At 38.7% G+C, this 15,104-nt stretch overlaps 1 protein-coding gene across 1 annotated transcript; it reads right to left on the bottom strand.

The window, feature by feature from the left end:
• Window positions 1-35: 35 nt before the first annotated feature.
• LOC117435141 (C-C chemokine receptor type 7-like) lies at window positions 36-7,461 on the bottom strand. The gene is made up of 3 exons (XM_034058131.3): window positions 7,368-7,461; window positions 5,394-5,443; window positions 36-3,714 (listed from the first exon to the last, which is right to left on the bottom strand). Exons 1-3 carry the CDS (start codon window positions 7,381-7,383, stop codon window positions 2,617-2,619), a joined length of 1,164 nt encoding a protein of 387 aa, XP_033914022.2. The 5' UTR covers window positions 7,384-7,461; the 3' UTR covers window positions 36-2,616.
• Window positions 7,462-15,104: the final 7,643 nt, after the last annotated feature.

Raw genomic sequence — 15,104 nt, 5'->3', positions numbered from 1 at the left:
TTACAGATTGCAAAGGTCCTGCAAAAAAAAAAAAAAAAAATTGTAAACCGTTTACTGTAGTTTTATCTCTTTGTACCTGGTTGGTAATTTGTATTTATTTATTGTTTTAATGAAAGAAACATACACAGAAAAATTATGTTGTTAATGAATGACACATACATTTGAAGAAATAATACATTTTTGATACAAAAAAAAGAGTTTTGAAAACATATTGAGGATTCAGTTGCAAATAAGTTCTTGGTATATATCTAATGTCTTGGTATCCCCTCCCTGCAAGCTGTTATTAATTAGTAATTTAGTCATTTGCCAGATGCATTTATCGAAAGCGACTTACAGAGACTAGGGGGTGAATTGTGCATCACAACTGAGTCACTTACAATAGGACCTCAGTCTCATCCAAAGGACAGTGCACAAGCCTAAGTGACTTCCTCAGGATCACACACAGGGAGTCTGTGGCTGATCTGGGATTGAACCAGGAACCTTCTGGTGAAGAGGCCCTTTCATTAACCACTGGACCACCAAGCCGTGCTAACTTGTACCTTTTTATTACAATCCCAGTCTTGTCATAAACCAATTGGTTTAAAATGTTGCATTTACCAAGTCATCTCTTCTTAATCTTGCCCTGCCTTTTATAGGCTACACCTTACATCTGCTTCTCTATTGCTCTGTTCTCCAATACCGAGAACACTTCCTGGGCGTGGAAAAAAGAAGCCTTGTGTTAGTCGGATAACCCCCACCAAAAAAACAAAATGTGAATGATAATTTTTGATCTTATCCTGCTTTGAGGTTTGCAGAATTTAGCATCTTTTTTTTCTGCCATAAACGGTGCTGCTATGGGCGTTAAAATTGTCTATTTTTCATGTTTCCCATACAAGAATGACTGGCCAACACAGAGTATATAGCAATAAACATATTCTAGTAGCATCTAAAGCAGCATTCTTAATAACATTAGTTAACAAACACCTTACTAATACTTTATATAACGTTAACAATGTGAACAGAATGGAATTCATGCGCAGCTTATCATTGCAGAGCTTTGTAAGAGTATAAACTAACCAAAACCAAGGCAATACAATGTACATAAAATCGCTATTAACAAACTATTCACATAACTTGAAGGCATGCTTATTTGTTTTACAATACTGTATTTTTGATGGTTAGTCTCTGTTGGGTTGAAGTCTTTGACTCCCCTTTCTCTGTAAAAAAAAAACCATGGAAGTTCCCCCCGAAGGTTGCACATGCAAAGACTTGAAACTCTAGAGTAAAGAATGAAGGTGTAATGACTTCAAAAGGAGTTGGCCACTTATCCCAATGGCCTGATTGAAGTGGTCATGCACTTCAGTTGCACAAATGAAATTAGAGATATGAAACATTTTTTCAAGGTTTCTTTAAAATCTGATCACCAGAACAGAATGGTTTTATGGGAGGTCCAAATAGATATCTTGAGAGTATCTCTTAATTGAAATGGTCAGACAGACAGAGAGCGGTGAGTTTTGAGTTTTTCACAAAGGACGCAGGTTCGTAAGATAGGAGTCATGCCAAAAAAAGTGACATTACGGAAGTTGTTTCACCTTTAATCGAATTACCATTGGGGTATATTTGCTGAATTTAATGTTTGCATAATTGTGCCATGTTAAGTTTCCTCTCTATGTATCTATTTTATAATGCATCCATGTTTTTTGCAAAGTTTTGGCAGGGCACATTCTCGAACTCCATAGAGTTCACACAAGCTTTTAAAATGTCTAAAAATGTCAATCAAAAATTGTGACCAAAGGGGATATGAGTTTTCTTCTTTATTAAGCATTTTTTGTGATTGATTGGAAACTGATTCTCCTTGGATATAGAGCTATGGACAAAAGTTTTGCATCACCCTATAGAATTAACTAATTTTTTGTCATGAAGTCGAATGAAACCTGCTGAATAATGTTACGTTAACATATTTAACCCTTTCATGCATGGCGACCTCATATGTGGACGGATTAAAAAAAACCTCTTTTAGTCTTTGTATGTATGGAGACATATGGAAGACGCAAATGCATGATGACCTCATATGAGCCTGATGCCATTTCCCATATAAAGCAATTAAAAATGAAAAATAGTTTTATTATGTGTTCAAAGCTACTTTTTTCCTAGCTATTTTTTTTATATATTTCAGGCATAACAGGGTTAATTACATACCGCTTTGTAGTTTTCCATATACATAATGAAAAAACAGACACAAATGTGACATTTTGAAATACTACTGTACTACTATTATGGCTTCTGGTAGACTTTTGCAATATCATTTTGTATTTTCTTTGATTACATGATGTTAAATAAAATATTTAAATTATGTTCATATAGTTTTTTTTTGTAAAATGATGTTTCAATCCTCAAATTCGAGGTGATGCAAAACTTTTGGCCATGGCTATATCTATCTATCTATCTATCTATCTATAGTGAAATGACTTCCATATTAAATATATTTATTTATTCTTGTCTGTCACTTGTATGCTCAAACTCCCATCTTCTACCTCCTTTGCTGTGTAAACACTTCATGCATTTCATCAAGTTTGTTTGTTTGTTTGTTTGGAGGAGGAGGAGGATGAGGAGGCTGCTTGTTTTCCTGAAACTACCTTACGGAGAGAATGTGGTGGTGGTTTCCGTTGTTTCCATGGCGACAGAGCTCCTCTTCTGTTTACAGGAAGTGTACCTGAAGAACTGCTCCTGGCTCATGCACCCGATCCCCTTGAGGAGCTTCAAGAGGTCGTTGCGGAACTTGACCCCGATGAAGGCGTACAGGAAGGGGTTGAGGCAGCAGCGCATCAGGGCCAGGCCCTTGGTGACGTCCTCGGCCACGTCCAGCTCCTTCTCGGCCGTGCAGTCCGTGTTGCTCCCCCTAGCCAGGGCGATTGTCCGCATCAGCATGACCCAGTTGTAGGGGAGCTGGAAGACGATGAAGACGAGGACCACGGCGAAGACCACCTTGATGGCCTTGTTCTTCTCAAAGCTGCGAGCCTGGAGCAGGGTCTGGATGATGAAGATGTAGCAGAAGAGCATCACCAGTAAGGGGAGGAGGAAGCCAGCCACCAGCTGCCCGGATTGGAGCTTCACCTTCAGGTGAATGGAGTCCTCCGAAATGGCCACGCAGGTTAGGGTGAGGTTGCCATCCTCCAGGAGCTTGCTGTACATCAGGTCGGGCAGGGAGAAGATGAGGGCCAGGCTCCAGAGGCAGACACAGGAGATCTTGCTGAAGTAGACAGCCCTGGAGCGGTGGCGGTGGGCAGAGGCGGCGCAGGCGATGGCGAAGTAGCGATCGGCGCTAATGCACATGAGCAGGAGCATGCCGCTGAAGAAGCTGACCTTGTAGACGCAGTAGACCAGCTTGCAGGCGACCAGACCGAAGATCCAGCCTCGGGAGAAACTGGTGGCCCAGAAGGGGAGGGTGAGGAGGAACAAGATGTCGGCAGCGGCCAGGTTCAGCAGGTAGACGTCCGTCATGGTTTTGAGCCTCTTGAAGTAGATGTAGGTGAGCATTACCAGCAGGTTCCCCAGAAGCCCCACAAAACAGATGACGGAGTAGATGACAGGCAGGAACCAACCCCTGAAGATCCGGACACCCCCTTTCTGACACTGATGCTCAAATTTGCCATAATCGACTGTGGTTGAATTGTCGTGTTCTTCAAAATCGGAGTAATATTCATCATCGGAAGTTGCATTTTCAGATATGCTGATCTGAAATAAATACAGACATATTGAAATAATGAATAATAGACATGGAGGCAGGGCATACCGCTTGTCAAGAATTGGCTTCTCAGCCCATTGAGTTGAATGGAAAGGCAAGGGCTGGACACGAACCTCAAACCATGCGGTTAAAAATCAACCACTAGCAGGAGAATCATTGCAAAGTGTTTAAACTTGCATAAAGCATTTGTTATTTTTGTTCTGTTTACTCTTTAAGAACCCTCTGGTCATCAGTATGTCATTTTCATTCAAAACGTTTGGACAGTCCTGAGGATAGTAATCTTTATAACCCAGTATTCTAAGTCACCTAGTTTAACACTGATAGAAGCAAACACACACATCAAAGGTTATTGTGTACATTTGCCAAACAGGAACATCTACATGAATTTACAAGAAATACATAAAAGAATCTCGAGATGTAGGTGTTAGTTTCAACCCCCCCCAGATCCCCAGTGTACCACATCCTGTTACCTGACGGTTTGTTGAAGAATAAAAAACACAAGTGAAACAGAGCTTCTCTTTTCTAATCGAGCCTTTGAAGTTGGAAAATTAAATCATATATATATATATATATGCACACAGTAGTGTGCAAACTTGTAAGAACACCTCAAGATATGTAATTTATATCCTTTTTATACCTACCTGCGTGAAAACCTCTGGGTGTTAGAATTTCAATTTTCAGTCAGTAATCAGTGATATAGACAGGCACTCGTGAAAATATGTTACACCATTTTGACTGTGCTTTAATTAGGCACCAGACAGCAAAGTCTGCATTTGACCATTTGTGGCTATGTCTTCCTTTTCTCTTACTGTTTTAAATAAATTTCTCTCTCTCTCTCTCTCTCTCTCTCTTTCTTTCTTTCTCTCTCTCTCTCTCTCTCTCTCTCTCTCTCTCTCTCTCTCTCTCTGGTTGTAACAGCTTGAATTTCTCCAATCAGATGCAAGCTAGAGGGCCATCACTTACTCTGCACATGCTCAGTTCAGGTCTCTGTCTACCTGTGGTAGAGGAGCTGTCTGTGCCACAGACCTGAGATTTCATTAATTTTCTATTTTGTGATATGTACCTGTGTTACCCACTTCATGGATCCAGGCTTTTAGCATTCTCATCCCTGATCTCTGTACTTATAATTGACACAATTAATTGCTCTTAGTTTTGTTGTTTCGTGCTGGAACATGAGGTTTAGTAATGGATCCCTGGCCATGGGGTCAGTTGTAACATCAGACACTTATATTAGTTCTTAAAACAGGATAACTATGGGGGTTGGTAGAGGACAGATGAAAGTTGTTTGTGTCAAAGTCTGGTCAAACTAGCTCAAATTATCTGTGTGTAATGGAGAGAAAGGTAAAAAATGTTACAACTGTCCCAATATATAATAGTTCAACACTTTAAAACAAGCACATTCATATATTTAAATACAAATAAGTGAGTGTGGTTGCCATGGCATCAAAAGCCTCCAAGTGCCTCCTCTGTTTTCAAACACACTTTCCCTTGACGAAGTTGGGAAAGTTGGTTATAATGTGACAGTGTATGTATTTGTGGGATGATGAAGTGTCTCTATTGTCAAAAACAATTTGTTCACGCTGTGAGACTGTGGTCTGTACCGCCTACAGTTAATCCTGGGCTCTTGTAATGTTTTCATGAAGGTTGAACGCGATCTAGTCGTGCTTACCTTCAAAATGAAGAAAAAGTTGAAGACGACGGGGAGAATCATTTGAATTCCTGCAAAAGAAAAAGAAAACGCCACATTTAAGCCTACCTCTTTGTACCTTGAAAGATATTCACCATTGCAGGAGTCCCATCCCATCAGCACTGGGTTGGAGATTTTGAAACAGACATAACTAACTCTAATGCAGCAACTCTGAGCTATAGTTTATTGTGGCCAGAAACAGACTGGAGCAATATTTGGTTATTTTGACATTTATTAAACAGCTCACTCAATAGCTATTATAAAGCAAGCTTAATTATTTGTATTGTATGTATGTGTAGTGTGCATAATATAACATATCCTAAAGCCAATCATTGTGATCATAAACACCTTGATACAAATTCACCATAAATAGCAACGTGTAATAAAGCACAGTGAAAGCATGGGTTAGCGTTGTAAAGCCCTGAGAGGTACGGTAAAGCTTATTTTAAAATATGGACCTCTGAAACAAGCAATACAAACTGGCTTTGCCAAAGCAACGGTAAGCACTGTCACTTTAACAGTCTAGCTATTGAAACGTTATTGCTGTAGCAATTTCCCCTAAGAGTCATCTCCACCGGCTTTATGTTTCTCTGAGGAAAGCGAAAGACGCTTGACATTTAAGCACATTACACAGTCAGGTTGTATTTTATGTCATCGCAAAAGAACCGTTCCCCCTAATTACAGGAATCCGAAACATTAAAAGAAAAGCAACAGAACATGTTAAACAGCATTCTAGAGCCCGCGATGATTGGGTGTCTTTCATAAGGGGATTGACTGATTCTTGGCATTAGCGGGAGGTTGCGTTTTACTTTCATGCTGTTTCAAACAGTTCCTTAAGCGGCTGTCTGATCCAAATGCATTTGCTGTAAAGTACCCTTTTTCACATAACCTTTTCAATAAATGACAATAACTATACAGAATATATATATATATATATATATATATATATATATATATATATATCTATATATATATATATATATATATATATATATATATATATATATATATATATATATATATATATATATATAGTATATGCGCACTGTACACGTGTTTCTATCTCAAGGATGTGTAACTGAATTACACTTCGTATCAAACTACTACCACCGTTACGGCTGCTACTGTGTTTGTAATGACACCTTACACTTAAGGAACACGTGACTAATAGTATGGTTTTGAATCAATGTATAAATAGAGCGCTACTCGTAGACTGTAGAACCGCACGCAGCAAACCCAGTAGAATAGATTATTATTATTATTATTTATTATTATACTCAAATCAAGAAATATGTTTTTCTTATTGATTTGGGCAAGATGTGTGAAATGTTATTTTGATAAGATTTTTGCCCAAGTGATATGTAAACATACAGCATGTATATAGAATTTGATCTATAAAGTAGTATACTATATTCATTTTCAGTTACCGTTTTAAAAACGCAGTATCTGAATAGCACGTAAACGGTCAGAATGGCCCAATATAAAGGCGATATTGTATATGGTTCTAGTGATGTGTATATATAATAGTATAATGTAACCTCAATATTGGGGTATCTTAATATTCCTTAAAATGTTCGGTGCAGTAAATTTGAAACCATTTTACAGTTCTATGCTTTTCCAGTGGTTTTACTATGTTTTTACCACAGTTTTTAAATATGCTTTACCATACCTCTCTGGGCTTTACTATGCGTACTCGTGCTTTATTACCCTTTGTTATGCTTTTCCAATAGGGAACCCTATTATAATGGATTATACAATGCTGCAGTATTCATTTCAGATCCAGGTATAAAATCTAAACTGCTGACTCTGAGTCTGAAGTAATATTGTAGCAGCAGTGAACCTGTAAATCAACAGAAACTGATTTAATTAATCTTTTTTTTAATTAATAAATAAATACATAAAAGAAAGACAAATAACCAATAAGTAGAAAAGATGTTTCAATAATAATGCCCTTACCTCTAGCGTTTGTCATTGTTCTCTGATGATCCTGGAGTGCTGTTTAGTGATAAAGTCAGTGTAGCCAGACCTCTCCTTTAACAGTGAATCATGCTGATCAAGTGGCAGGGTTTTTTTTTCATCTATGAGTGTCACCCAGATTGTCAGTTTAGATCTGCGAGATTTAGGGATGGTCGAGACTTAACCACAACACATCACCACCTAGTGCATTTCATCTTCTCTTATAATGTTGTCAGTAGTTTCATAACTATTTTTCACAGCTCTGCACGATTGAGCAGTTGAACAGTTAGTTAAATCACATACAGATTAAAAGAAAGAAAAAAAGTAGTTTGCATGCCTTTAGCCGAATGGTTAGGAAAATGAACAAAAAAATGTAGTATAGAATAAATAAAATGCTTATTCTGTATATTGTGATTAAACAAAAGGGAGCAAGTCAAGTGTTGGTTGCACACAGTTCTGAATAAATCCAAGAAACCCTGGAGCTCATAGATATTGTCTGCTTTGTACCCTGATGACGCTATGTAGAGAGGTGGTGTTTTTTTTAATCAATAAAATGTTTTTCAGGTCAATCTTGCGTTAAATAACCACCTTTATTATAATATAAAATCTTACAGATTTCCAAAAACATTGAATCCAAACAATGGGTGAAGAAAAAGAAAAATAGTTGGAGCCCAGCCTCATCCCTTGGAGCATTCCAGTGCATCCCAGAGCATCCCAGTGCATCCCAGAGCATCCCAGTGCATCCCAGTGCATCCCAGTGCATCCCAGAGCATCCCAGTGCATCCCAGTGCATCCCAGAGCATCCCAGAGCATCCCAGTGCATCCCAGTGCATCCCAGTGCATCCCAGTGCATCCCAGAGCATCCCAGTGCATCCCAGAGCATCCCAGAGCATCCCAGTGCATCCCAGTGCATCCCAGTGCATCCCAGAGCATCCCAGTGCATCCCAGTGCATCCCAGTGCATCCCAGAGCATCCCAGTGCATCCCAGAGCATCCCAGTGCATCCCAGAGCATCCCAGTGCATCCCAGAGCATCCCAGAGCATCCCAGTGCATCCCAGAGCATCCCAGTGCATCCCAGAGCATCCCAGTGCATCCCAGTGCATCCCAGTGCATCCCAGAGCATCCCAGTGCATCCCAGAGCATCCCAGTGCATCCCAGAGCATCCCAGTGCATCCCAGAGCATCCCAGAGCATCCCAGTGCATCCCAGAGCATCCCAGTGCATCCCAGTGCATCCCAGAGCATCCCAGTGCATCCCAGAGCATCCCAGTGCATCCCAGAGCATCCCAGTGCATCCCAGTGCATCCCAGAGCATCCCAGTGCATCCCAGAGCATCCCAGAGCATCCCAGTGCATCCCAGAGCATCCCAGTGCATCCCAGTGCATCCCAGTGCATCCCAGTGCATCCCAGAGCATCCCAGTGCATCCCAGAGCATCCCAGTGCATCCCAGTGCATCCCAGAGCATCCCAGTGCATCCCAGTGCATCCCAGTGCATCCCAGTGCATCCCAGAGCATCCCAGTGCATCCCAGTGCATCCCAGAGCATCCCAGTGCATCCCAGAGCATCCCAGTGCATCCCAGAGCATCCCAGAGCATCCCAGTGCATCCCAGTGCATCCCAGTGCATCCCAGTGCATCCCAGAGCATCCCAGTGCATCCCAGAGCATCCCAGTGGCTTCCTCTAATCATGTTGCTTTACATTGTTTTTAAATAACGTCTCCACTGTAGATGTCGTTTTAAGATACCTATCTTGGCTTGTTATGTTGATGAGAGCGTTATGTTAAAATCACTCTCAATATAACACGTGCAAGAATGTATGGGAAAGAAGAACACATGGTAGACAATTAGCCACAGTAACCTTGTAAAAGAGAGTAGTTAGCGGTTGGTTGCACTTCAATGGAGTAACAGCTGAATAACTAATTTCTATTATAATTAGTAGGATAACGGAAATAAACTGTAGTCGTGTCTCTGAGCTACTAGAGTATAAATAGCAGGCATAGATTCGTACACAAAACAAGCAACTAAAAAAACTGTGAAATTATGGACCAAGGCTCTAATGGGGGCATGACTTCTAGCAGCAAAAATCCCCTCCCTTTGGTTTTGGTGGGGGATCCCTGGATTACATGAGTTGCTCTGGACTTTCCTTCAGTTAGATTCTATCAGAATCTGATAAACAACAAAAGTAGGGCTTTTAAGAGTTTCATATCCCCATTTTTTTTTAAAAAAAATGTGGCCAATAAGAAATAACACGAGTTTCCTTCCTTAAAAATGCATGTGTTTCATTTCCTTTTGAGCACAGAGACACCCACAAAGTTTTTACAAACAATGATGTTTTGGGATCTAGGTTAGGTGTCAACATTGGTAGGGCACACCTGGTAATCAAGCAGCATTGTGGTAAAGCACAATGCATTGAAATCAGAAGTAAACAGAGTTGAAAGAAAGAGATTCACTGTGCATTGCTATAATAAACGACCTGAACCTGCATTTCACTGCACCCAGTCCTGTCCCAATTCACCACAAAAGGAACAATCACACACAGTAAACATCGCATTTGAATTGAGTGCATGTTGCTCTCCAACGTTGAACGACAATTCAACCGTATGTGTCCCGTCCCCCGTCCCCATTAAAGTTTAAGCGGTAAAGACGTGAGAATAATCGGGGGCGGGGCCTCTGTCTAGAGCGGACCTGTTTTGTTTTTTTTAAACTAATACTAGAAAGTCATAGGCTATCAGACCCATATTATTATTATTATTTATTTCTTAGCAGACGCCCTTATCCAGGGCGACTTACAATTGTTACAAGATATCACATTATTTTTACATACAATTACACATTTATACAGTTTTTTTTATTTTTTTTTTTTTTTTACTGGAGCAATCTAGGTAAAGTACCTTGCTCAAGGGTATAGCAGCAGTGTCCCCCACTGGGGATTGAACCCACGACCCTCCGGTCAAAAGTCCAGACCCTAACCACTACTCCACACTGCTGCCTTGTAATAAAATATATCACTTGTATATGGTGCGGGGGGGGGGGAGGGATAGTGTCATATTGAAACCCTGACATCACCTTCGGTGGAAATCCTAAACCAGACGCTGGTGGTTTTGGTCAGCACGGTTTTTTTTGTTTTTAGCCAGAAATATCAGTTCTAAACCAAACAAACGATAGACACAAGCAGGGGGATGCACCGCAGAGCAGCGTTTCAGTGGAAACATCACTTATTGGAAAGTCAAATGATCATGACCTCATCGATGCATACACAAATAAACTTTTAGGGGAACACAACGCGTGTCATTTAGTGACCATCCTCGGTACTCGTGCCCTCAGTGGCATTTAGTGTAAAAGAGTTAGTAAGTATATATATATATATATATAGAGAGAGAGAGAGAGAGAGAGAGAGAGAGAGAGAGAGAGAGCTTGCCACTCACTCGGGTTCGTGCCCCTTTAAAAACTACGACCCAACACACAGAAATGGATTTTAAACACGCGGTTGCGCTATTTTTAATTACAAACCAAACAAAACACAAACAAACTCCTAACTCCGTTTTTGGAGGGCTTACTATACACACTGGAACCTGACTCACTCGCAGGACGGCTAAACCGTTTACCTGCCCCAAACCTTCACAGGTTTAAAATGTACCTTTTTCTCCGGACTGCTCAGAAGCAGAGAACCTCTCCTGCTTCTTTCTACTCAGCAGCCGGGAGCACACTGGCTTCACTCCTTAAATACCATGCACCTGGTCCTAATTTAATAACAACCACCAGGTGCAGGGGATAATTAAACAATAAAACAATTAACCAATTTAAATTAAACAATAAACAAATACAATTAAACTAAAACCAGTGTGCTTTCTAACCTCCTCCCTGCTGTCTCACGACATATGTGTGTGTGTGTGTGTGTGTGTGTGTGTGTGTGTGTGTGTGTGTGTGTTTTCCATTGGCTTCAGCATCATGCCCCATTTTCCAAATGTATTGATAGATTTATTGTATTTAGCAGAGTATCTAATTCAACGTTTTGGGCAAGCATTTGCAAAAACAATTTTGAATGTTTTTTTTTTTTTTTTGCACTCCTGGTGCCGATCGTGAAATATCAAACCACTTGACCACACCACAGTTTCCTGCACGCTTAATATCTCAACCTGTCTGCAGCAAAGCAAGAAGCTTGCCGTTTCTCTCAATCACACGACTGTCTTCATACACAATCACAGAGTTCAGATTTTTAATAAACTCAGATTTGATTTGACAACTATGTCGATGTTTTTAACTGCCCACCTATAGCTATGCTCAAAAGTTTTGCATCACCTATATAATTTCAGGATTTGAGACATCATTTAAAAAAATAAATTAAAAAAATAAAACATTATGAATATAAATGTTGATCTTTTATTTAACATCATGTAATCAAAGAATCTACAAAATGATATCGCAAAAGTCTACCGGAAGCCATAATAGTAGTACAGTATTTCATGTTACATTTTAAAATGTCACATTTTACCATTTTTGTCAGTTGTTCGTTAAGTATATGGAAAACTGCAAAGTGGTATATAATTCAATTTGTTAACATAACATTATTCAGCAGGTTTTATTCGACTTTATGAAGCAAAATGAGTTAATTCTGCAGAGTGATGCAACACTTGTGGCCATAGTTGTAAACGTCGTAACCAGACGTCCCGGATTGTCCCAATTTTTTAGCCTTATCTTTTTTTTGTCCCGTTCAGAAACAGTAAAATTGTTGAATCGTCCTGGTTTTGCTATTTTGTATTCACATGATTTCTAAGTACAAAACTGTAGCAATGCGCTCAGCAAGTTGGCAACACAGTCACTTATTATACACAAAACTAAAATGAAGAAACTTATGGATAACTTGTTTATTAATTCAGATTGTGTGATGAAAATGTCATGTTCTGTTTAACTTCCTGGATCAATGTTGATTTTTAAAATTATAATTGTGTTATTACATACTTATTTGAACTGCTTCAGAGTTGCTACAGCTTCAAATGAATTAAAGGCAGGGGATCCAGTTTTTTCATTCTAAAAAAAAAAACAGCCTATATGTGATCATAAAATGGACTCTCAGAGATACCAAGAGGCAAGGCGGGTTTCACCCTGTTGACAATGCTATGGCGGGTGTTTCATCTTTTTTCTCCAGCCCCTATCTATGGAAAATCTGAGTGCAAATCATTTTGCATTGGAATGCGGTCTATAGAGTCGAAAGTTTCAGATCGTGAGTAGAATCTGAGAAATTACATTATCTTTAAGTGATTCACTTTACACCTCTTCAAAAAACGCGTCACAATTAAGACATTTATTTGTAATTCTATGACATTTCAGTGAGGTTTGGTGAAAAAAAAAACAAAAAAAAAACATAATAACCACACTTACATAAAAGCTTACCATGGTAAAAGCACAGCAAAGTATAATAAAGCTAAGTGAACGCATAGTCGCACATAGGTAAGTATCGTAAAGCATTTTTTTTCCTTTTAAAAGCATGGCAAACTGGGGTAAGCTATGGTACATGCTGAGAAAAGCCATGAGAAAAGCCTTTAAAAAATACTGCGCAAGAATACAATGGTAAACTTTTATAAGGGCAAATTTGCAATTTGTTAGCATAATTCTTGGACCAATTCAGAAACGGTATATGTTATTTAAAATGATATACTTTCTTGTTTAATTTATTCTTTGCACGGGTATTAAAATATATGTTGTCTTTGTGTATAATGAATTACAGTATAATGCCTTTTATCGCACAACTGAGGGTGACCAAACAATAGCAGCACACAGGAAGTTTCACCACTAGATGGCAGGTGTTTCCTGTATTGAAGCGCTCCAATTGTCATTTTAATAGGTTTTAGAAATTCTTGTTGTATTTTCTGTGCACTTGAATCTGCATGATAAAACCAGGATTGTTTTGGTTTTGGAACATTTAAAATGTTCTAATCTAGTTAGTCGCTGATCGGTAAAGAAATTGGTGTTTGCAATTATTCAGAAGTTCTTATTGAATGTTTTTTTTTTGTTTTGTTTTTTTTAATATTGTATTTTTATAATCCTGGTCCTGGGGACCCCCTGTGTCTGCTGGTTTTCATTCCAACTGAGCTCTCAATGACTTAGACCTTTTTTACTTGTTTTCAGCTCTTAAACAGTTGGAGAGTTTAAGTTACTTATACAATGTTACAGCTAACTTCAAATCTGCAACTGTTCAAGAGCTGAAAATAATAATAGCAGTTCAATTAAGGGTCTAGTTAAGTAATTGATTAATTCTAGGAATATCACTAATCGAATTTTAGGAATAACAATAATCGAATCCTGGGCTGGCCAAAGCTGGCAGTTCCACCCCTGGTCTTTGTTCCAACCCTGTTCTAAATAGTTTAATTTAATCAACTAAACCCGCATCCAGACCTGTCAGTCGTTGATTACATAGTCTTACCTGTTAAACCTGGAGTGGAATTAGTGTGCAAAGGTGCAGTTTTTTTTTTAATCGCAAACGTCTTTGTGCACTATAAGTTTAACCTCAACTATAAAGAGAATGAACAACATAGTGATACCGGTGTGCAACCCCAGCCTTCAAAACAAGCAACGTGTTAACAGTTAACAGTGTGTGTGTGTGTGTGTGTGTGTGAAACCATAACTTATAAAACGGACAGAAAGTACTGCAGATTAATTTTAGTAACTGTATTATAGCAAAATCAATAGCAAAACGTTTTTTTTTTGTTTTGTTTTTTTTTAAATAGTATTGCAGCCTACATAGCGTAATTACACATTTTTAATGTGTTGCAAAGTTTGAACAATACCCATCATATACTCATTCGGTCACGATTTTTTAAAATGTTTTTTTGTTTTTTTGTTTGTTTTTTTAGCAATGTTAATGCAATTTGTGTGAACTCTATGGAGTTTGACAAGTTGCCCTTTTATTATTTATTTATTTATTTATTTTTTACAAGAAATAACTTTGATTACTACGTAATTGTGTGTTACAAAAAACAAGTTTTCATACATTTTGAAGTCTACCTTAATCCCTGCATTGGAGTGCATATAGACCCCCCTCGCCCTCCCCATAATTGGTTTTGTTGCAATTTGTTAGCATAATTAAAACACAGTACACACAAGTAAACACCATAGAAAGATGAGGGGACAATTTGATGCTACGTATTCTTTAAGCAATTTAAAGGTTTCTTATAAGTGTTTAACAGTTTATATATACACGCACACACACACATTTGTTCACAATAAAGAAATAGGCCTACATCATTTACAACGCTACTCGGATTGTTACATTGCACTTGGCGCATAAGCATGCTTCCTGTATCTTTTACCCCAACTTTTTGAGCCTGCATGTTTTTTTTTATGCCAGTGGTAAGACCATTGCTCGTTACCAAGAACTAAAGGTGCACAACGCCTGATAAATATCCACAGTATTATGTGCAGCAGCACAGTGTGACAGATACCTGCAAGATAATATCTACACACAGTAAACACACGGGGGGGGGGGGGTTGGGCACTGCTGCTGTACCCTTGAGCAAGATACTTCACCTATATTGCTCCAGTCAAAATCCAATTGTATAAATGGGTAATTGTACGTAAAAAAATAATGTTATATCTTGTAATAATTGTAAGTCACCCTGGCTAAAGGCATCTGTTAAGAAATAAATAATAATAAAGTACTTCAACAAAAAGACCCATTTCCTATATTGAGGATTTTGTTAATAAACCATTAAATGTAGAAAAACAAAATAATTATGTTAACTAT

Source organism: Acipenser ruthenus, chromosome 28 (assembly GCF_902713425.1).
Source record: "Acipenser ruthenus chromosome 28, fAciRut3.2 maternal haplotype, whole genome shotgun sequence".
Classification (NCBI taxonomy): Eukaryota; Metazoa; Chordata; class Actinopteri; order Acipenseriformes; family Acipenseridae; genus Acipenser; species Acipenser ruthenus.
This window is presented reverse-complemented; position numbering and strand designations above follow the sequence as displayed.

Bases quoted from the DNA above. Each gene is read 5' to 3' on its own strand.
- LOC117435141 (XM_034058131.3), bottom strand. The intron at 3,715-5,393 runs GTAAGCACGACT...TATTTATTTCAG, and splicing joins ACTTTTTCTTCATTTTGAAG to ATCAGCATATCTGAAAATGC.